At 42.2% G+C, this 24778-nt stretch overlaps 1 protein-coding gene across 5 annotated transcripts in view; it reads left to right on the top strand.

Moving 5' to 3' along the window:
* MTX2 (metaxin 2) overlaps positions 1-24778 on the top strand; it is a 969974-nt gene that overhangs the window by 65551 nt on the left and 879645 nt on the right. Inside the window, exon 1 of one of the 5 annotated variants that reach the window (XM_069616120.1) lies at positions 9609-9854. The exons of 3 other annotated variants lie outside the window; for them this stretch is intronic. In XM_069616120.1, coding sequence (XP_069472221.1) covers positions 9815-9854 — 40 coding nt within the window. In that variant the 5' untranslated portion in view covers positions 9609-9814. Of the gene's footprint in view, positions 1-9608; positions 9855-24778 lie in introns of those variants that run through there. One more of the 5 variants, XM_069616122.1, reaches the window with a different exon arrangement.

Raw genomic sequence — 24778 nt, 5'->3', positions numbered from 1 at the left:
GTGACAAGGTCTGAGTCATACCAGGAGTTGCACTTGGCTTTGTGCTTCAAGCGGATCCTCATGACAGGGGCAAGAACATCAAGAGTATCAGATACAGCAGAGTGGAGCATAGAAAGGGATGTGTCAGGGTGTGAGTCAGCCCGAAGCGGGAGGCGGGCGGTGAGAAAGTGGCGGGAAAGCCTCAGCTGACACACGCTTCATGGGTCGGATAACCGAGAAGGTAGGTGGCAGTGCTGGAGTTGGCTTGCCTGAGGGGTGTAGTGAGTGAGCTGGGAGGAAAAGAGAATGTGATCACTCCAGGAGAGAGGAGTGGTGAGAGGGATAGAAAGGGGAAGGTCTGTAGAGATCAGAGCATCCAGAGTGTGCCCTGCAGAGTGAGTCGGGCCAGCGGGGAGGATAGAGAGTGAGAGAGAGTTGCAGAGGTCGCAAAAGAGTTCAGAGGAAGGACAGAACGCATCCAGGTGGATGTTAAAGTGTCCAAGAAGGAGGGGTTGAGTGGTCGAGACCATGAGGGAAGAGGAGAGGTCCGCCCACTCAGCGAGGGAGGAGATCTGACCAGGTGGCCGATAAATGGTAGCCACAGTAAGGGAATGGCTAGTAGAGAGAGACAGCCTGCAGACAAGGCATTCGAAAGAGGAGTAGGCCTGTGTAGGAATGACACCATCTCCGGAACGATTGGACCTGGGCGCGGAGAAGATCTTGTAGCTGTCAGGGAGGAGAGTGTCAAAGCTTGCGACAGAGCTGGCCGTGAACCATGTCTCGGTGAGACCGAGGACATCGAGATCAAGTTCTTCGAGGAGGCAGCAGATGTCAGAGGAGTGTTTGACAGCTGAGAGAGAGAGTTTAGAGTGGCAACATGGAGAAGGTTGCTGTCCTTGAAAGACTTCCGGGGAGGGGTACAAATCAGAGGTACGCCCTGCGGAGGTGTAGAAGAAGCCTGAGCGTGGGCAGAAGAGGAAGGAGGAGAGGGCAAGGTAGCCAAGGAGGAGACAGTAGTGGGAGGCAAGGAGGAGACTGCAAGGGGAGACAAGGAAGCCGTGGAGGGAAGAGGGGACAGCAGGAGAAGAAAGGCAATTGATGAGGCACGGAAAGAGTCTATCAAAGAGGAGAAGGTTGGGCTTTGGACCAAGACGGTACCATTCAGGTAAACATTAATGATGACCTTAGAGGAGTGGAGGGAGGCCAGGAGGGCCTCCCACCAGGTGCCGCCATTAATGGGAGAAGAGAAAGGAGAAAGCACAGAGACTATATGAAGAGTCCATAGGTCTGGCGAGGGAACGACAAAGAGGATGTCGGTGACGGTTTGCCTGGAGGAAGCACTGGTGCTGGTGTCAGCGATAGGGAGACCTGGGTTGGAGACCAGGATGTCCTTTTTAAACTTCTTCCTACCAGATTTAGTGAAGAGAGCAGGATAGTCGATAGAGAAGCAGTTCGAAAAGATAGGAGAGACAGAGAGCACCATAGAGTATGCAGGGAGAGCAGAGAAGGGAAGAGAAAGGGGGATTTAAATACTTTCAGAATGCAATTTAAATACTTTCACAATGCAGTTTAAATACTGGAGAAAAGCACACCTAGGTCTGAGAGTCCTGAATAGTGGCAGAAAGGCCTAGGTTCCACAAAGCAGTTTAAATACAGCCAATAATCATAGTGATATCTCTGAGTATCACAGTATTATTCTAGTGTAGGTATGAAAGCCTAGGAGCAGACCTCCGTAGATGCCAGATAGCCATGACAGAGAATAGGCCCTCCATGAAAGCCGGCCAGCCCTGATAACTGAACTGGGGTACTAATGCACCTAGTTAAATAAACAGACACAGTATTATTTCATGGGGTAAGCTTGAACAGCTTTTTTCTTTTTTATATATAAAACTAACTTGGTGAAACAGATCCTCGATATACAATACAGGGCTCCAAGTGGAGACGCTTTTGGTGAGCATCAGTCAGGTCACCTGGGAGCAGGTTAATTCATATTTGATGAATACATTATTAAATAGCATCAATTGAGTCGTCTGGGAGTAAGTTTGTTTATCTTTGATAAATAAATTATTAAATAGCATCATTTGGGTCACCTGTGAGCAAGCTCATTCACATTTGATTAATAAATTATTAAATAGCATCACCTAGTTACCCTTCCGGTCACCCGGCACTTCTAAATATCAACCCTGTGGCTTTAGCGTAAGGGCCTCCCTTTCTTTTGTAATGACAGAAAGTCTTGCTTGGACACCTGCCCAAATGGTGGATTCAGACCACCACAAGACACACAACACCAAGGATACCGACTAACAAACACAGACAACTTAGAATGGTTTGAATAAACACCAATACTCCTTGACTGGCGACTTATGTAGTCTGTCCCTCAACAGAGTATACCCTTTCACCACAGGAACAGCCTATTTGATGCAGCAGCAGCAAGTGCACGCTCACATGGGAAATTTCCCTGCATTACTGCATCCAGTTACCCACTGTAATATGTACATGGTTTGCATCCCTGTTCGTTTTTTTGTCGGTACTGCTGCCATTACTTTTCCATCTGAATCTGAGAACAGGTGAAATTTTTCTTTGTAAATGGGAGTTGCTAATTGGTGCATGTGCTAACTCATGTTTTAGCTCATCAAAGCTTTTGCCCATTGCAGCTGTCCATTTTATGTGTGATTTGTTTTTCTGTGCTTCTTTTAGTACTTGTGACAATGGCCTTATGAACGTGGAGAAATGAAAAACACATGCTCTGCAGTAGTTACACAAGGGCAAGAACTGTTGCACCTCTTTCACTGTTTTTTGTCGTGGAGTTTTGTGTATGGCCTCTACTCTTTCTGGTGTTATTTTCCACCCGTCTGCCGACACAATCTGACCCAAATACACCACCTCTTTTTGACAGTATTGTAATTTCTCTCTGTCCACTTTGTCATTAGTGTCACTGAGTCCCTTCTACACTCCTCTTCTGTTAGCCTGGGTTCTACGTTCATTCTTAGCCTGTTTCTTTTTTCGTGGCACTTTTTGCCGAAAATGTTATTCCGAAATAAATCATGGAAAAAAATATTATTGGGGTGGGGTCCCCCAATCCCTCCTCCCCTATTATTTATTCCCTATACACCACCCAACTCTACCCCTTATTTGCCCTCCCCCAATATTTTTAGATGATTTTCTTTGGCAAAACGTTTTCATCAAAAAGTGCTGCAGAAAAAAAAACAGGGGATGAATAAACGTCGTACCCTTAGGCTGCATACCAATAAGTCATCAACGTACTTTATTACTGTGCTTACAACGTGCAAATTGCTCAAGTCCATTTGTATTACTCTGTTGAAGTTGCTAGGCCCTTTGCAGTACCCCTGAGGCATGTCAGGACTGGCGTGGCGTATTCCGCAGGAGCTGATGCTGATCCCACAGACCCTCACAAAGAGTTCCCTGCTCAACTTAACTAATATATGTAGCTGAGAAGAAAACCCGAAGGAAGGGAAAGGGGTAGTGGAGAAAACAACAAATGAGAAAACTGCAGACTCTCAACTTCCTGGCTGTCCTTGGAATCTGTAGTGAAAAGATATGTACCTGGTTATAATTAAACTGTGTAACTAATATCTTTTGGGTAAATGTTACTTAAGTGAAAGACATTTACCTGCTGAGCCTGTGCTAACTGCTTAGAGGCTGAATTGTTCACTTTAGACTTTTAACATGTGAAAAATGAGTTTCCAGTTTTCTCTGTACTAGAAATTATGAGTTCAAAGGTTTGACTCCTTAGACACAATATCAACAACTGGATCAGTTCTGTAATTGTGCATTTCAATCAGAATGAGATTGTAGAAATTGAATACTCTAATTATATTTTGCTTATTATGATGAGCAGCCAAAGTTATTTTTGTTTTCTACTTCTGTTGAATGAACTCTTGTTTTCTGCTTAACATCTCTTCTGGTAAATGCATAAGTATTGTCACTTAACCTTTTCTTTTGAGAGTAAGAAACTCTTTTTAGAATTGCTGTCCTCTTTCTATTGCTCTGCTTTTATAGTTCAGTCTTGCAGAATCCTTTAGAAAGTATCTTGCCACCGCAGCAGTTTTACCAAGATTATAAAAGTATATGAGAATTTATTTGCACGTAAAGTTTATAATCCGTGGAAAAGTAGAACATGCGCAAAAAAACCCCCCACAAAGAGACGCGCACAAGAAAACCGCACGCTATTTCAATAATGTTCAATTTACATGCGCCTCTTTCTCACGATGCCAAAATACGTAGCCTCGCGTACGCGACCACTCAAAAATTCATGCACTTAAGAAACACACGCATTTAATTGCTCCAAACTCGCGCTCAACTTCAGTTGAAGCATGCGCACGTAAAACACACGCGCTTCTCTCTCGTGCTGCCAAAATAACGTTGCCTCGCACTCGCGACAGCTAAAAAATTCACGCTCTTCAAAAAATGCGTAATTTGTTTCCGAACTCAACTTTAGATGAAACACGCGCACGTAAAACACATGCGATTCTCTCTCACGCTACCAAAATACTTTGCCTCGCACTCGCGACGGCTCAAAAATTCACGGGCTGCAAAAAACACGCATTTAATTTGTTCCCAACTCGCGCTCAACTTCAGATGAAGCACACACTTGAAAAAACACACGCGCTTAATGTTTCATATGAATTCAAAGTCTTGCCAACGTATTTACAGTAGATAAAGCAGTAGGTGCCGACCACAAACTTCTCATCTTAAGTCTCTTTAAAATATAGATTCCGTTTCTTATACTTTCAATTTACTTTAAGCAGCTAGTGAGATTATATCACTTCCTCTAATTATTTGTATTAAAAAGGTAACGCTCCCACCTGCAGTCTTCAGGTAAACGATTTCCTCAGCTACTGTTGATTTCTTACTTCTGATGCTTTCTCTGGTCTCTGGATAAGGCCTTAAATTAAGGAAAACCTTAACACACAATCTGTCTCTGAGATTCTAGGGAATGAAAGGCAGTTATAGAATCCTGCAAACTAACCAAGTACCCAAACCATTGTTCTCCCAGCCAATCAGATAAGCTCGGCATTCCTCCATCTTAACTTGGGAAACCCTGCATTCCTCCATCTTAACTTGGAAAACCAACTCTTAAAGAAACAACTTTCTATCCTGTGAATCACTACAGGCCTATTCCAGCACCCAGCCCTGACAAGGCATTCTAGTATGTTCGAACTGCATCCCACGATACGTAAAAGCGGTGAGATACCTGTCTGGATGGAGTGCAATGGAGAAAAAGGGATTTTTTTAAGTCAAATACTGTGAAGTAGTGTGCCTCCGCAAGAATGCTGCAAAAAATCATTGCAGGGTTGGGGACCGAAGGATACTCTGCCTCAATAATATGGTTCACATGGCATAAGTCCTGTATAAAACCCCACGCCCCTCCTTGGCTTTCTTAATCGGATGGCTGAGGTTGCAAGGTGATCAACTCACCTGTATTATGTCTTGCTGGCATAGGGCATGTAGTGTCTCGTATATGCCCTCATCTGCTCCTTGTGAAAGTGGGTACTGCTTTACTCGTGGCAATAGTGCTCCTTCTTTTAACTTTATGTGTACTGCTCCTGCCCCTTTCCGTATTCCTACATCATGGGGCCCTGTTTTCCACAAGCTCTAGTGCACCTTTTCCAAATTTTCCTGCAGATGTTGAGGCTTCTTTTTGGTTATCTGAGTCATCTGTGTCACTGCCCTTTCTTTTATGTGTACTGGACAACGTATGCTCAGATTGAACACTACCTCTCCTTCCTCGTTGTCTTTTGTTGCAAACAATTCTGTGTCACTTACTCCTGTCAATGTCAGTGTGGGATCAATACATAATATTGATCGCCATTCCATGTTGTTCTCATGTCTTTCCGTACTACTATTTCACCCAGGTACAGTGTGTGTGCCTGAACTAAACGAGGAGGGACACTTGGGCCTGAACATAAATGTGTTGGACAGTTGGAACACCTTCCTGTCCATCCCTGGCAACCATCCCATCAACACATGTACCCCGTACAAAAACGCCTCCATGTGTATGGGTATCCCTCTTGTTGTGCTGTGTGCATAGTATGCCTGAATCAGTGCTGCCCCCCGTGCTGCATTATCCCTCTTGTTGTGCTGTGTGCATAGTATGCCTGAATCAGTGCTGCCCCCCGTGCTGCATACATTCTGGGTGTGGTGCACACCATCCCTTTCTCTGAAAATGAAACTGTGGCGTTCAATTTACTGAGTAGGTCCCTCCCCAGAATGTTCATGGTTGTGTCTTTTGAATTCAATAATGATGCTACAATATACTGTGTTCCTATTGTCAGTTGTAAATCTTTTGTCAGAGTAACTTTTAAAATTGTCCCCAAAAAGCCTTGTGTCTCCAAACTTTTGTTAGATAATGGAAATCCTTCTTCCTTAATGCACGATCTGGTTTCCCCAATATCTAAAAGAAAGGAAATCCCCCTCTGTCCTATGTGAACTGCTCCCTCAGGTTCCTCCTCTGGGTCTTCATTTCCTGCTATAAAAGGACACACTCGCACTCCCCGTGGGCACCCCTATTGGGAAAATGTGTTTGCGGATGACTTAAATGGGTTACTGCCCACCAATGTCACTCCTGTGTATTGTGGTATGGTATTCTGTCCCAGTATTGTTAGCCCCTCTGGTATCTGTGTCTGCGCTCGCGCCTGAAGTACGCTCACTGTACCTTGAGTTCCTGCCATTTCCCCACTTATACCTGCACTTGTGTTAAGAGCTTGTGGGATGACAACTGGCCCTGTGAGTACTGCTCCCTCCATATGTATTTTCACCAGTTTTTTCAGAACTAGTTTTCTGCTTTTGTTGCATTATCGACTGTTTCCTTATCCTTCTTCTGCTTCCTTTTGCAATAGTGTACAATTAGTGCCTGTATCTCAGGCCACACCTTTGCCTCAATTCCCACTATCTCTTCTAAAGAGGTCTGCACATCTGCAGGGAGCCCCCCTCATTAAGATGCGGTAAACAATTGTATTTTTTCGTCCTATGACTGTTTATTTTCCTGTGTCCACATTTCTTGTATGGATTGTATGTATTCCGCAGGGTCCTCATCAGGCTTCATTTTACGAGCCAATATAGAACCCATGTCTGACGTAGATGGATGCAGCTCCCTTATAGCCTTCCAAACATGTGCTCGATAGTTATTAAAAGGTGCTCCATCATGCATATTGGAGCTTAATTTTACCCCAGCATATCCAGCTTGTTGCCACATTTTGTCCCATTTTGTTACTTCTCTCCCCGACCAATACTGCCAATAAACTTGTCATGTCCCCTATGACCAACGGGATTCCCGCTGTCTCTTTCTCAAAAACATAAATCCACTTGCTCGGCCTTAATGAAGGCAAACTGTAAACTAAATTGTCCCTTTCCATTGTATGGTATGTAGTGATCCTCGCCCCTTGTTAGTGTTAACAGTGCATGGCAGTGGCGCTAGTTATGTTTGCATAGCTTACCATAACTAGTGAATTTCTTGTTTTTTTTTATTTTACTTGTCACCATAACGTAAAGTTTTTCCATGAATTTGATAGTTTTATTTGAGTGCAACTTAACCATAACATCCGTTTAACAATGTTTTTTCACTGAATTTCATACATTTGTATTAGTGCATCTTAACCATAACGTATCTTGAACAAAGTTTTTTCAGTGAATTCCATAGGTTTCTATTCGTGCAGCTTAACCATAACGTCCCTTTAACAATGTTTTTTCAGTGAATTTCATAGGTTTTTGAGTGAAAATGTTTCATGATGTTACATCATTGTATATAAGTTATTAATAATTCCTCTTAACATATATGAAAGAACTATAAACATCCTTTAACAAACATATTTTTTGCAACACCTACTGATGTGTGTCATTATCAGCAGTGCATGCTGGGGATGCAAGTAATGGTTGACTTGGCTAGGGCCTTTAGGCTCACCCATGGCCCCAGCCCCATCAACCCCCCCCCCGTTATCCACTGCACCTGCCCTGCATCCTACTTCAGTGTCCACTACACCCTCATAATGTGACCAATGGACAGTGCTCATGGCTTGCAGCCATGGCCAATCTCCAAAATCCATGGGGCCCATATGGGCTTTGACCATAACACATGCTCCAATAAGCAAATCAGAATAGACATGTATCCTTGCCGAGGGAAAGGCCCACTGCCGAGGTAGCAAAGTTATATCACTATTTTTTGTACTTACATTTTGACACTTTCGAATAAGTAAAACACGGGACAGATTTGCAAATTCATGCTTGCAGGTCCTTGCTAATGCTCCTCGTGCAAGTTTGCTGCAATCCCGTACAGCACTTTGGGCTCCAGCCACAATCAGAATTTTTTTCCCATTTAAACCCAGGGCTTCGGCTATGCTGCATGCCCCAATAAGTAAATCAGAGTAGGCATTCATCCTTGCCGAGGGCCAGGCTCACTGTCCAATTTTTTCCCCCATTCAAACCTATCCTGATTTTGAAAAATGTTACCACATAGCTGGTCCCTGGTGGCCATGCCCACTTTAAGCCCATTGCCGGGCCCTTGTGCATGACCCGGACAATCTGGCCACAGGCTATACCTTAGTCACCAAAGGTATATCACTATTGTTTGTACCTACATTATAACCCCTTTTCAAAAAATAAAAAGACACATTTGAGAAACCATGCTTTCGGGTAATTGCCCATGCTCCGTGCACGTGTTTATTGTAAATTCCTCCATGTTTTAAGTGTCAAAGTGTACATACAACAAATAGCTATATAAGTTAGCCCCCACTTAACAAAATACATGAAACAGCCCCAAAGTTATAAGCTGTCCAAAAAATGCTCTTTCTATGGGTTGAACATCTTAACATAACTACATAGCCGCTACTGCAGGCCGTCTAATATTTTAGATGAGGTGATTTCGTTAAAACATCGAATAGTGTCACGAGCTATCATTGAAACTGTGTGTGAAGTGGAAGGCATGCACGAAAGACAATACCATGGACAACGTTAAAACGTTGATCATCATTGTTATTTTATTCTGTTGTTCACTTTCCTTTGCCCTGTGGGCGCTTTGAAACACAATTTCGTGATGTATAAGCGACTTACAAATGCCCAATAGATAAACATGTGGTCCTTTTTTTTTTTTTACCTTGAAGTTTGGCACGTATCCCTGACTAGCCACTTTATCGGATTGTCCCAGTTCTGGACTGTTCGAATCATAACATTTTGTTGCATAATTAAAATATATTTATTTATTACCACAAATAATAGTACCAGCTACTTATGTAGATTTGGGGATTTACCCCGACTTTGTTTCAATTCAGTTTATTTGCTGTTATAGTGAAGTCCGTATGTAAAGAATGTGCCTCATTGACTGATGATCACTCTTAGGCGAGAACATTGGTCGAATATTGCCACTCATACTTTTTGTAAATCCCCACGATGCCCTATTTTCCCCACACACCCTTCCAAAAGCGTTTTAAATGGGGCGTAAAGCAGCATAATATATTACACAAATAAACGCGCGTGCATTAAAGAACGTATAATAAGATGGCTGAATAATTGAATAACATAAGGGAAATTAAAACTGAGAAACTGTAAGAATAATAAAAAAAAACTTAAGGAAAATTAGATTGTATTTAATGTGTGTACAAACGTTCTTAGTATACACTGTATGTGTCGTATCCCCTGCGAGTGCGCTACCAAGAAAAACCTCCTCACTTCGTCTTCTGCCACGCACTGACGTCAATACGTCTCTTTTCCGGTAGACAGAGGGGAAGGTTTAGAGCAGTGGGCGGTACTTCCGCTGTTTCCCGTGCGTCCTGTGACCTCCAGCAGCAGTGATTGACAGTCGTCAGTGACAGCAGCCGGTGAGATGTCTCTTGTGGCGGATGCCTTCGTTTCTCAAATCGCAGGTACTCCTGAGCGGAAATTCATATCGCAGAGCCTAAAAACAACTCCCACTGCACCCCTGGCTCCGTACACTGACATCAGGTGCAGTCTCCGAGGCACTCACAGAGAGATGCTTCTAAACCTGTCCCTATTCACAAGAACACCGACAGTCTAGACCTCGCATTGCTCTGTATGAAAATTAACAAACCTGTATCGGGGCACACGTTAAACACAAATTAGAGTATTCTCTGCTTGTAGCACACATGGTCATTCAAAAGCAGAAGCTCAGACAGATGACGCTTTGTCCGTAGCACTTGGGACCCCAAAACCCTGAAGCTCAAAGTCAGTGGATCTTCCGTTGCAGCGAATGAGATAGAAAAACGTATTTGGATTTCGAAGACAAAGGAAGACTCGAGAAGTAGACATTATCCGAAACTTGGAACGGGGCAGAGCTGGGAACAAACTAATCACCAGGTGTCTGGTGTGCATGAGCTGTACTGTGCATAACTTTTTCATTTTAGCTCTGCTTACGTTAATGGTAATAGATGCCAACTGTTACTCAGACTCTTACTTTGTCTTTCCCTTGTAAATGAGTCGTCTCGACCTCCGAGACTGCCATAGTTGTCCACAACGTTTCTCTCTTTAGAAAACCTGAGTAACGAGCCCTCCAATTTAGTAGGAGGGACCATAATACTCATGCACACTCCCCACACTAACGTCTCCAACTGCTTAAGTAGACTTATTTTCAAAGTCGGACAGTGTGGTATGGGGAAAAAGTAGGACTCTTGAGTAATGAAGAGTACCATTAAGTAATTGGGGCATTACGCCACCAGCCCTCTTCTTCACCCCATTCCTGATCAATGAGGATTGTACAAGTCTTCAGATTGATTTTTGAGACCTATACAGGGTAGGATATGGGCCGGAACAAGCCTGAGCAGTGTTTGTCTTGCCGGAGCTCTGCCGTGTCCCTGGGCCCAAGAAACGCCCAGCTATGTCCTCAAGCCGAGCTCTTCCCGCCAGTGTGGTGGCGGAGGTTGACTGCAGAAACAGCCAAAGTCTCACATACTGTTTAGCATTTTGTCAAATTGGTATATATGTCTTGAAATTTGCAGACTTTTTTTATTAGGGTATAGTGACTGATGAAGAATAGTCCAACTTCCATTACTCGCTCTAAAGGATTTCTTGTTGAATCGCTATCAAACATGTTTCGAATTCGAAATTGTGGGCATTCTTACTGTAAGGTAGGCCCAAAACCTGAGTCGCATAACAAAATAATCAAATTAGCCAATAAAGGTGCACGAGAAGCAAGAAAAACGGAAATGTATTAAATGCAGCCTCGGCTGGGAACAATCCACAAATCTTTCAACATTACATCATTAAATGGTTTATATAGTGAGGAGTGAGGTTACATTCTACACTTTGTTTCAAAGTACATTTAAATCCATTTACACTGACTGGACAGTGGTTGTTGTTCTATAAGGGATACTATACAATACCCAGCCCTGTTGGCCTATCCTATCTCTCATGACCGTGCTAATGACTTCCTCTTGTATGTTTACAACCTAATGCCCCACTGCAGAGTATTCACCTCTGACATTATCTCACATGGATTGTACTCTTGATGTGTGTTTCTACTGTACCTGTCTGCATTTCTACATGGAATGTTCTCAGAAACATATCTATCCCTTTATCAGCTTCACATGAGGTCTATATGTCATGTGAGATAGCTGAATAATGTACCTTCTGTGTAGTTTATGTCTTGTGTTAGAGACACTTTCCTAGCTTGTACTTTCACTCACGTTTGGGATGTTGGGCTTGCATTCGACCATTCGCACCTTTTTGTCCCTAATTTGTCCATTAACTCTTTGTTCCTCAGTTGTTGTTCTCTTGCCCAATAATATGTCTTCTTCTGGGACCCAACTGAGATGATGGTGAGCTTTGCACTACGTTATAAGCTTAGAAATGATAGGTTCACGTAAAGAATACATTTTTCAAAAACTTGGGGTGCAAACCCGCTGTGAAAAGTGCCTCCGTGGTTAGCACTATACAAATCGTGGAAAAAAGAGACCTTGGCCGTGAGGCCAGCGGTGTGGGCTGCACACCCGTGGACCACTTAGAAGTGGTTAAATTCGAATGTTTATAGATTCACTAATAGTTCACTATTATCATCAAATATTTTAAGTATTTCTTTATTCTTTGCTTATTAGTTTCATAAGCTTTAAAGCTCTGTGGGTATTGTGGTTTTGAGGCTGAGAATGTCACATTAGAGGCCTATGCATTTCGGGTTACAACCCCTTCCTCAGGGCCCGTGAACATATATCTAGTAATTGCCTTGTGGTCACATCTACTTACATAGTTGATGTATTATCAACAATTTGCAAATAATAAAACAGTTTTCATATTACAGCAAAAGAACATTCAATGCATAACAGTGAAAGAAATCATCCTTATACGTGCATGTAGCATTGAGAAATGTACGTTACCAATTGAGTGCCATTGAAAGTAATGTTTGGGTGGATCATCATCAAAGGATTCATCAGTTTGTATAAACGTGGGAAAGTAGAAAAAAACATATAAAACAGACTTAGGAATGTGTCTATATGTGAAAAGATCTTGTGTAAACATTATATTTTAAAAATAAAACAAGGTAAAAGCAGGTGACTGACCTGCTCCTCGCGTGTTTGTACATATACTGAAAAGCTTCCTTAAACGGAGACGATCGTGTCTGTGTTAATATGAGTTCGCTCGCGAGTCTGTAAAGGGTGGACTGTCAGGAAGAATATCTGAGTTCAATGACGGGTGGCCTAAACAGTATCTGGTCGGTATCTTACCTAATTATCTGTCACGCAGCTCTGAACGGCGGCAGGTTTCTGCAGCCACTCGCGTGCAGAACGGAATTAGCTTAGTCATGAAACCTCGAACGGCGGCTAAACTCTGCAAACCCTTGTGCGCAGAATGGAAATGTCTTAGTCATGGGAGGTTGCCTTGGAGATCAAAAAATGCTAACATGATTGGCTGTGCACTGCATTGTGCATGTTAAAAACAAAGCAGCCATTTTAAGATGGTGTTCATTGCAAGTATAGTTAATCGGGTGAATGTTAAAGCGAGGAATCGCTAAATCTAATGACCTGAAAGCGTGCACCTAAATGTATTGCAAATAAAATAAGTGTTATAAATAAATAATAATTAAAAAATAATTAAAAAAAATTAAAGAAAAAATTGTACTGGTGAAATATATGGTAACTAGAGAAAAACATTGAAAATGTAAAATTCAAAAAATCATTCAAATATTAGAGAGAAATAAATTAGTAAAAAGATAAATAGGAATGATTAATCTCAGTATAAGATGTTAGCAAGTGCAGAACAACAATGAATCTTAAAACAACAACGTAATCCTAATAAACATATAATGGTGAAACTAAACACAAATTCTCAGAATCCTTCATAAAAAAACATCTCAAATCGAACTCCTCATTCATTCCTTCCGGTGCCAAAGACCCTAACTTCTCGATCCATAGTGCTTCTTTCTGTGCTCTTAATTTTCTTCATGTTCGTGCTCTGGCCTTTGGTAGGGATCACTTCTAGTACTGCAAATCTCAATTGTGCTACTGTGTGTCCATTTAGAACAAAGTATCTCGCCACTGCTTATGTTTGATTATTTATTCAAATGCAGGATTTATGTTCATTAATACGTATTTGTATTTTCCGCGCGGTCTCGCCGACGTAATACTTGGCACATGGGCATTTAATTGCATAAATAACGTTCTCTGACAAACAGGTGGCATGGTGTTTAAGTTGAATTTTCTCTCCTGTACTTGGATGCGATATATAAGGTCCTTTGATAATATTATTGCAATTGCCACAACTCATGCATGGATATGTCCCCGGGTGTTTGTCCGCAGCTTTTAGTTTGGATTTCTTACTGTGTGTGTCAACCAATAGATTTCGTAAGTTATTACTTTTTTGGTATGCAAACACAGGTGGTTGTGTGAACAATTCACTTGTCCTTTGATCATTCTGCAATATACTCCATCTTTTAAGTACAATATCTTTAATTTGTCAGCTCTGAATTGAGTATTTTGTGACAAAGACCAATTCAGGACTCTTACGTTCAGGTTTTTTAGACAACAGTTGTGTGCGATCTTGCATGTCTGTTTTGGTCCTTGCGGTTAGGAGATCATCCTCAGGGTATCCTCTTTCTTTGAGTTTCATATGCAGTTTATCCAGTTCTAGATTGCATTCTGCTGGATCACTTACGATCCTTTTAATGCGCAACATTTGGCCAAATGGTAGGTTGCGAAGGATGTTGGGTGAGTGAAAACTCATTCTGTGAAGGAGGTTATTTTTGTCGGTAGGCTTTGAATACAATTTTGTGAGAATCCTGGAGTCGTCAATCGCTATTTGGACATCCAAATAATGGATATTTGGGTTACCTATTTCCATAGTGAATTGTATTCTGTTGTCAATGTTATTTAGATATAGTAAAAACGTGTTGAGCTCTTCTTTACTACCTGACCAAACCCCAAATATATCATCGATATATCAGTGCAACTTTTTCAAGTGTCTGCTCTATTGTGGGTGATTGATGATATGTCTTGTTTCAAAATCGTACATAAACATGTTTGCATACGATGGTGCCATAGTGGCTCCCATTGCGGTCCCATTTAATTGCTTATAATAAGTTTCTTTGTATCTGAAACAAGAATTTTCTGAGATGAATTTCAATAAGATCAACAAAAATTCTTTACTAGCTCCTATTGATCCTGTATCGAATAGTAGTTTCTCAACTGCTCGTTGTCCTAAGTTGTGTGGAATGCTTGTGTAGAGGCTAGCAACGTCTATGGTAAATGGAACATCTTCTGTTGTGAGCTCAATTCTTTCTAAGATTTGACGTACGTGGAAGTCTGTTGGATAATCGGCTGAAGAAAATAGTCGATATATGTACCTAAAAGCTGTAAAATACTTTCAGTGGCGGCCACTATCGGTCTTCCAGGGGGATTCGTGAGTTGTTTATGAATCTTTGGCAAAATGTACAGATGTGGCATTTTGGGATATGCAGTCCACAGATAAGCTTTTGTTTTGCTATTGATCCAATCGTTCTCCAATGCAGTTTCTAATATGCCATTAAGTTCAACTTTGATGTCCTTAGTTGGATCATGCAGTAATACTTGGGATGTCTCTGCATCTGATAGTTGTCTCAAACATTCAGAATCATATTGTGTGGTGTCCTGTATGACTATAGCGCCTCCTTTGTAGGCTGGTCTGATTGTTATCGAATCGTCTGTGAAGAGATTTTTGATGATCGATAGTTCTCCTCGATTCAAATTCCTCCTTTTGGGCTGGTGAAATTGTATTTTCTTAATATCGTTTAATACCATATTGTGAAAAATATCTATAGCTGGTACGTGCACCGGTGGACTAAATGTACTCTTGGGTTTAAATTCAATGTATTCATTTTCATCTTGGCATTGGATGTCCATAGTGTTAGCTGTTTCCGCAAAGTATGTTTTCAATTTGAGTTTGCGAACTAGTTTGTACAGTTCTACCTTTGTATTGAACATGTTGTTACTATAGGTTGGCACAAACTTTAAACCTTTTTCAAGTGTTCTAACTTCTTTTTTTTCATTATTAAGTTTATTGAAATTTACATAAAAACATACAGAGCATTAGATTCATCAACGCTATAAATATAGAATTCATCACAAGTTATCTTTCCACATACCACCATCCCCTACCCTACGTAACACAAATCAATCTAAAATATCATTACAACTCATCCAAGAATCTACCCCACATGTCATCAAAAAATTTCATTTTTTTGTTTCTGCGGAGAATAACCTTCTCAATTCTGGAAACCTGTCTTAAATCCTCAATCTACTCTGAAAAGGTCGGTCTCTCATCACATTTACATTTCCTCAAAACTATTTTCTTGGCTGAATTTGCTGCCCTGAAAAACCAGCATCTCTGTGGGTAAGTAAGTTCTTCCACCTTATCATCCTCACCCAATATGACAGTAATGTAGTCAAATTCTTCCTGCAACATTAGAACCTCATTAATCTTCTCAGTGACTCTCCTCCAAAATGTCCTCAATTCATAACAATCCCAGATCATATGTTCAAAAGAGCCAACTGCATGTTTACACCTCCAGCAAGCCTCTGAATCAATCATTCCTCTTGCATGAAGTCTTTGGGGAGTCCAAAACACTCTGTTAAGAATTTTGATTTGTCGGCTTTGCTCTCCCAACTTAATGGAAGTGAGAGACACATTTTTACAAATACACCTCCATCTGTCCTCAGACATATCTGAACCAAGTATCTCAGACCATTTCGATAGTAATTCCTCTGCCCGTACATGACGTTGGGCCATATTCTCGTATACCTTAGACGCCATACCTCCCTCTGCCTTATACGCAGACAACCACATCTGCCATCCATTACCATCAACTGCACCCTCATTCCACAGGATTCTCCTCAATTTCCTGTATTCTCCCATTGTACAGTCACTGAGATCTTTAACTCGTGCAAGTCTTTTAAAACTGATCCATTTGCCATCTTCAAACAAATCGCTCAGCCATATTACAGCACTTAGAAGCCAGTTCAACCACAGTAGCGGCTTTCCATTCACCAGTATTCCTGGATTCAACCAGATCGGGATAAAATCATTATCACAAATTCTGCGATTACTCTTCTTCCACAGCTCCTTCCAGCACATTCTCAGAAATTTTGTTGGCGGAGATGACTGATACCCAGATCCATCCACCGTGGACAGTATAGCTCTAGGAGGTAATGGAGATGAACGGCTTGATTCCACCAGCGTCCAGACATCATTTGAATTGTCAACAAATGGAACCAGATGTCTGGCTCCAAAAGCCAAATGATAGATTGCAAAGTCCGGAACCCCCAAACCTCCGCAGTCCTGGGGCAGCTGCAATTTCCACAATTTGAGGCGTGGCTGCTTATTTTCCCAGAGAAGAGATTGGATTAAACCCTCAATTTTCTTCAAAAAGCTCTTTTTCACTTCCAAGGGGAGCATACTTAGCACATAATTGACACGTGGCGTGGAAGTCATTTTGATGGCATTCACTCTCCCCCATACACTCAATTTAAGTTCACTCCATCTCTTCAAATCAAGCTCCAGGGATTGAACCACACTAACAAGGTTGACATCCATAATTTTTGAGATATCACTAGTCAACCAAATCCCAAGGTATCTCATCTTACTCGGACACCATTTGAAGGCAAAATTCCTCATTTTCAAAATATTGCATGAGGCCGACGCTGGCAATGCGTCCGATTTGGCCCAATTGATCTTGTATCCGGAAATTCTGTTGAATACACCAATCAACTCAATCAGTACAGGAATCGAGTTCTCCACATTCTGAACCACCAATGACATGTCATCCGCATACAGCCAAACTTTTTGGCTGGCCGCACCATAATGGACTCCTTCAATTCTCTCCTCCTCTCTTATCTTCACCGCCAACAGTTCCATAGCAATGACAAACAGGATGGGTGACAAAGGACAGCCCTGTCTCGTGCCTCTCTCAAGCTCAAAAACCTCAGAGTTCATGCCATTAGTCCGAACACATGCAGTAGTGCGCGAATACAGCAGTCTTATCCATCCGATCATGTGTTCCCCAAATCCGAATCCTTTCAAGGCACTTAAAAGATATTTCCACTCAATAGGATCAAATGCTTTTTCAGCATCCAATGATAATGTCACCACATCATTCCGATGCTTCTTGCTTTCAAATAAAGTCAATAACCACCTTCTCATATTATCTGATACATGTCTTCCCTTCACAAAGCCTGACTGACCTTCATCTATAATATCCATCAGAGAAGATTCAATCCTCATGGCCAATGCTTTGGCTAAAATCTTATTGTCTATGTTCAGTAAGCTGATCGGGCGATAACTGCCCGCCTTAACTGGTGCCTGTCCATCTTTCAGAAAAACAGAGATCGAAGCGTGCCTTGTTGAAACTGGAAGGCACCCATCTCTTAAGGATACGCGCAGCATTTCCAACATAAGTTCAAAAACCTCCCCTGGGAGGATTCTATAAAGTTCTGCTGGTAGTCCATCTGGACCAGGACATTTCCCAGCGTTCAATGCACAAGCCGCCTTCCTGAGATCCTCCACACTCAACTCTCTTTCCATGCATTCCAATGAATCTGCACTTATTTCCTTCAAATGACAGTCCTCAATGAATTGACAAATCTCATTCTCAGATAAATTGACTTCTGATGAAAATAGGGTTTTGTAATATGACTGAAACGTTGCATTAATTTCCATAGGATCAAAAGTCACCATCCCATCCGGTCTCTCTATTGCATTGATTTTTCTTTCATTATCCATGACTCTCAAGCGATGAGCAAGAAGCCGATCACATTTTCGCCTTTTTCAAAGTAATTGCTCTTGGTTCTAAAAGTAGCCAATCAGCCTTCGAAGAATACAAATCCTCCAATTTTTCCTTTTTCAGTTTCAGCACTCTTAAAGTATCACTTGAAAAGTCATGCATATTACCCCTTTCAAGACCCTGAATTTCCTCATTGAGCTTCTTCACTTCCGCATCTCTGTTTCTTTTTCTTGCTTGACAATCCAATCAGCATACCCCTCATATATGACTTAAAGGCTTCCCATACAAACTCCACTTTGACTTCTCCAGTCCAGTTCTCATTTACAAAAAATCTTGCCTCTTGGACTATCTTATCCACAATTTCATCGTCCTCTAGAAGTGAGACATTCATCCGCCATGTGTTAGATTTTGGAACAGGAAAGGCTAATTGCAAGTCTATGGAGATTGGAGCATGATCCGAAATCGGTAACGGTTTAATGTCTCCCCCTTTGAATGATTGCGTGCAGAGGCCAGAAGTCAGAAGTAGGTCAATCCTTGAGTAAACATTATGCCTTGCAGAGAAGAATGTATATTGTCTCATTGAAGGGTTCTGCAATCTCCAGACATCAGAGAGGTTCCATTCAGCCATTAACCTTTTCAACGCTGACCTTTTCAGAGTATTTACGCCATCCATTGCCCCCATACTTTTATCAAGTTCAGGTTCCAGGACAACATTAAAGTCCCCACCCACAATAACATTACTTGCATGTATATCCTGTAAAAACTGTGCTAGAGAGACAAAAAAACTACCATCCCCCCCCATTTGGAGCATATATTTTACAGAAACAATAGTGAACATCTTGAATATTTGCACTGACACAGACAATCCTCCCTTCTGCATCCTTTTCACATTCCATCTCAGAAATCTGCAAATTTCTTCTAAACAGGATACACACGCCCCTAGAACTAGTAGTGAAAGATGAGCAATAAGCATCTCCGACCCAACCCCTTTTCCATTTATCTATATCTGTATCTAGCAGATGAGTCTCCTGAAGCATCGCAAATTCTGCCCCCATTTCTTCCAGTTTAATCAAAATCATTTTCCTCTTTGTAGCACAATTAGCTCCATTCACATTCAAAGATACCACCTTCAAATTCCTTTGAAAAGAGTAAGACATGAGTGGATCGAGTACCCCGTTCCTAGTGATGAATTCACAAAACGCAATAAAACTTAAACCTACAACTACTATAAAAAAACAAACTGAAAATATAAAAACACTCTTGGGTATGAGCCACCCAAACTTCCAGAACTTCCCTTCCACTTACGCACAGAAAGGGCTACCCCACTCCCTCCCGTGGGTCAGTATAGAGAATCCCCAAAAAAGATGTTCATCATAAAATCATCAATAGTCAATACAAATTTAAGCTAAATATCCAGTATAGTTTGATCTGCGGCAAAGCCCAAACCCCCCACCACCTCACAGCACTCCAGGGTAGGAAAAACTTGAAGAAACCATACCAGGACTGGTGTACCTCTTGACCAAGATATCTCCACAACACTTTCCACCCGAACCACCCTAGGACATCATGAACAATAGATTAATCTATACCACCATTCACACCACCCGTCTCCTCACACTAATTATCAGAGAACACACCATACCAAGAGACCATGAGCGTATGAAACTCCCAACCAAACGCTAAAACATGCTGAAATATTGCTATTAGATATGTCGCACCTAGAATAAAATGAAACCACTGTAATCCTGCAAGTTATAATAGTGCATACACACCCGCATCTGAATTCCAGGGGCCCCCAGCCATTATAAAGCATTCCCCACCCAATCCAATACGCTATTCAGCTAACTCCAGCGATCCGGCAGTCCATCCCATTCTGCAGACCACATATATCAAGTAGTCTTTCTAGACTGCATCATCCTAGTACAAAATCCTCCATGGGACCAACAATTATGTGTCTAAACCAGTGTACTGCATCCACTATACCCTGGATGCACATTGTACCGGTCAGGTCTCGGTAAAACTACAAGACACAATTACAGCAGACACAAAGAATCTTGTGGCATGTGAACACAACATATACACATACACATGTACATGCATTGAATGGTGTGTCAATAAGCCTCGGTAGACCAATTCACTGCAGATGTACCCATGTCATTCCCAATTCTAGGTTATAACTACACCAGGTGGACCTACTAATTCAATTAACTATCTGCAAATGCCCCCTTGCAAATAAAAACCCAACAGGACATGAATATCAACGTCTCGCCGGATGACATAACCTTGGCACAGCGCAGGCAGGCAGGCTCCACAAATAACCATGCTGCGTAGGGGACATTGATGACATCCAAAAGTGCCCATATAATACGTGACCACATGAAGCTCTCTTTGACATGTGTGCTGTCATGACAATGAGTGGGTTCCTGCAAATGTGCCGCCACTACCCCTGAAACCACTTCCCATCCCAGGCACAAAAGAGAATCATCCCCCCCATGACTGCAGTGCCCCCACCCCCAGGCCACACACCCGCCGCATACTCCGGGCTCCAGAGCACGCAGCGCACTGCCCAATCCTGCAACACAGGCACGCCATGACCACGGAATCTCAAGCCCCCAGCAACATGATACGGGCGCAGCACAACTTAACGAATCACACTTACCGGCCGTAAGAACAATATCCACTACGGCACGACCGGCAATCCATCCAGAAAGCCCCGCACTCCAACCTCGCCAGACCCATGGCCCCACTGGCACTCCGAACAGAAAAACGCTCTATCTCCCCTAGAAAAACATGCAAAGACGGTAATACGGGCTTCCGTGTTTACATCGGAGACATAAGAGGAAAGCACCTATCAAAAATTCCGAGCCTACGAAACGCTCGAGCAAGACTGGAAACCGTTATGCCAACTGCTCATTTTAGATACGAATAAAACAAGGACATAATATAAACATTTCAAACAATGTATCATGTTACAAAAAATACACATAAATTAATGAAAACCATAATGTTTGCCCACATTTATATTCCCAATCAAATATTAAGTGGCAACATTATTAAAATTTAGATTCCCATCTCTCAGCCATTTTTCTGCTTCAGCTGGATCGTCTGTGGTTTTAATACCAGTTGCAAAAAAGATCTTCAGTGTGGCCGGTTTTACCAACATAGTTTTAATCCCTTTGTCCTGTGTCCGAGCTTTAGCACATTTAAAAGCTTTCCTCATTTCCACTATTTCCTTGGGAAAATCCGGATAGATGGCCACCTGGTCTCCGTTCAGCCAAAGTTTTCCTTTTTCCCTTGCAGCTTTTAAAATCCTCTCCTTTGCACTCACTTTAGCCATCACCATGATGATCTGTCTGGGCTTTCCTGCTGTTGTACTTTTACCCGCCCTAAAGGAGTAGTCCAAGTCCATATCTTTCAGGATGTTTTTCCCTAGAGTCACATCCAGCACACCTTTAACTCTCAAGTCAAGATCTTGAGCCAAATCAGGATTTTCACTTACACCTAATAAGCGCAAGTTCAGGTTTCTCTGATCAGCCTCCAACCGCAAATTTCTCCTCTTCAGGATGGCAGGGAGCACATCGACACACAGTGATGGGGGCAGAGTTTATGGCGACAGGAGTGGGCGTGCAGATTTATAGCAACAGCATGGGGAACAAGAAAGCAGGGTACACAGACACATGGGCGCGGTGGGCACATAAGGTGATGAGAGGGTTGGGTAATACATGGAATACATAGCAGCATCACAGGAACAGGATGGCAGGGGGCATAGGGACACACACAGTGCGAGGGGGCTGGGCACAAGAAAGCAGGTTACACAGAGACACGGTGGGCACACACTAGAGGGTAGGGTAATTACATCCATTCTGTCAGTCCATCCAGCCATTACATCAAGGCGTCGTCCTGGCCCGTCACATATGGTTTATAGTGAAAATGTCGACTGGAAAAATGTAGAAAAAAAATTATGTAGAAAAAAAATAAATTTCAAATGTTTTTTTTTCACATTTTTTTTTTTAATGGAGGGGTTCCCTCCCAAACCCCCAGTTTATTTTTACTAGCTAAACACAAAAACAACATACAAATAAAATAAAAAAACACATTGGAATTTATTTTCCAGATTATTTATTTCGACATTTTTGCATTCACATTTTCTTTTCTCGATATTATAACTGGATACCCTTCACATATCTTACCACTGCTACTCCTGTGTGCTTCTGAGCACTCTCTTGAGTTATAGCTGATGATGCATCAACGTAAAGGACTTCTCCTATAACAAACACATCCTCACCCTGCTATTTCTTCAGAAGTTTCTTCGTACACTACACAGTCGCCTACCTGATCCTGTGACTCACTAGATTTGGCTCCGATTGTTCCTGGATTCACAATATGGCATCTAACTATGGTAATGGTTGAGTCAGACAATATTACTTTATACTGTGACGCTCGCTGTGTGGCGAGGGGTGACTTGTTTCTTTGCAGAATGGTGAAAACTGTATGCTCAACCTATAATGTTGCTGGGCATCCCATTGTGATTGTGGCAGATTTCTGGATTGCAAATACAGCGGCTGCCAGAGCCTGCTCGAATGGGAAATGGCCTTGCATTATTGGGTCTGGAAGCCTGCTGTAATGTGCTACGAGCTTATGTTTGGGAGATGATCGCTGTGTGAGAACTGCTGTCATCACCTGTCCATTTCAATGCAAAAACAAATAAAATGGCTTGTAATCTGGTGTTGCTAACACTGGGGCATTGCTGATTCCTGTTTTGAGATCTTCAAAACATTCTGTCATCTCATCTGTCTATTCAAATGCCCCCTTTCTTTTTCGGGCATCTTTTAGTGCTTGTAGTAAGGGCCTGACGTAGGTGGAGTAATCAAAAATCCATGTTCTGCAATAATTGCACAACCCTATGAACAGCTGAATTTCCTTGACTGTTGTGAGCTGAGGTGTATTCTGCACTGCTGTTGCTCGGTCTGGGGTGAGTCTTCTACCTGCTAAGGATAGTATCTACCCTAAGTACACTACATCTTTTTGGCAGTACTGCAACCTGTCTTTGTCAAATGTGTACCCCTTGCCTGCGAGGAGTCTTATGTATCGTCTTCCCTACACAGTTCTTCTGTTGTGCTGCATACCAGCAAAGCATCTACATACTGCAGTATTGTGCTTGGTATTTGTATGTTTCCTAGGTCTATCTGAAGGACCCCATTAAAGACACTCTAGGACTCAATGTGTTGGTGCTTCTGTCCGCGGTAAGTAAACACAGTGAGATATTGAGAATCCGGATGCTATGGCACCAAAAAAATGCATTTTTGAGATCGATCACAGTGATATAAGCTGCATAAGCAGGTATATTGCACAGTATTTAGGCTGGATTGGGCACTAATGGATACTTGCCTCCTCTACATTGTTTCAAGGGCAGCGGTCCTGTATGAACCACCACAATGAGCCTGGCCATGGTAGATTGCTGTGTTGCGTCGGGAGGTAGATGGTACTATGATGCCTTGCTCAATCAATGCTTTAATGGTGTTTTATATCCTTTCATCTTTCTTTCTTTGGATAATGGGCACTGTTTCACTCTAGGGAGGATGGCATCTGGTTTGCTCCTATGCTGTTAATAGCCCTACATCATGAGGTTTGTCAGCCCATAGACGATTGGGCACTCTTGCCATGTCCTCATATAATGATGATGATGATTATGGTGCTGTGGCAGTCAATATTGTCTGTGGTACTTCTCTGTGTTTTATTACTATGTGACAGGGTATTCACATTTCGAACACTATTTCTCCTTCCTCCTTTTTGTCAGCGGATACTCGCTCATCAGGCAGTTCTCTGTGACATGTTGGGTCTATTCATAGTACTGTGTGCCATTCTACTCCCTCTTCTGCTGTGCCTGCTAGGATGATTGTGTCTTTTCTGCTGATCACTGCTTCTATGTGTAGGGTAAACATCAGTACTGGTGCTGTCTCTTGTGGGACTGCTGGTCTAAATAAACATTCTGTAGGCAAGCAGAATATTATGTTTTGAACCCTTGGAAACCATCCTATCTGGACAGTCGCTGCTTACATGAATATTTGTTTGTGCACGGTAATACTCGAATCGCTGCGGTGCTGCAAAGTGCTTGAACTGCTGTTGCTACTCTGGTATAGTGCATGCCCGGTGTAGAACACACTATCCCTTTGAATGAAATAGTCATATTCAGTTTTCTCAAGATATCTCTTAGTAAATGTATGGGTGTCTCTGTACTGTATAATAAAGGCGCTAAGATTTCCTGTGTCCCTATGGTAATGGGTAGATATTCTGTGAACGGAACCTTGGTAATAGCCCCAGAGTATCCCTGTGTGTCATACTTCTGTTGGTTAAAGGAAACCTCCCTTCCCATATACAGGACATGGTGGCTCCTGTTGGTTAAAGGAAACCTCCCTTGCCGTTTACAGGACATGGTGGCTCCTGTGTCCACCATAAAGGGGAACATCCTGTCTCCTATCCTCACCCCCACCTTAGGTTCCTTTCCTGAGTCTGGGATATTTGATAGGACTGGGCATATCAGGGCTCGCTGTGGTCTGTCTTATTGTGAGTACATGTTTGTTTCTGGGAGTG

This window comes from Ambystoma mexicanum, chromosome 9, assembly GCF_040938575.1.
Source record: "Ambystoma mexicanum isolate Mex_15411 chromosome 9, UKY_AmexF1_1, whole genome shotgun sequence".
Taxonomy (NCBI): domain Eukaryota; kingdom Metazoa; phylum Chordata; class Amphibia; order Caudata; family Ambystomatidae; genus Ambystoma; species Ambystoma mexicanum.
This window is presented reverse-complemented; position numbering and strand designations above follow the sequence as displayed.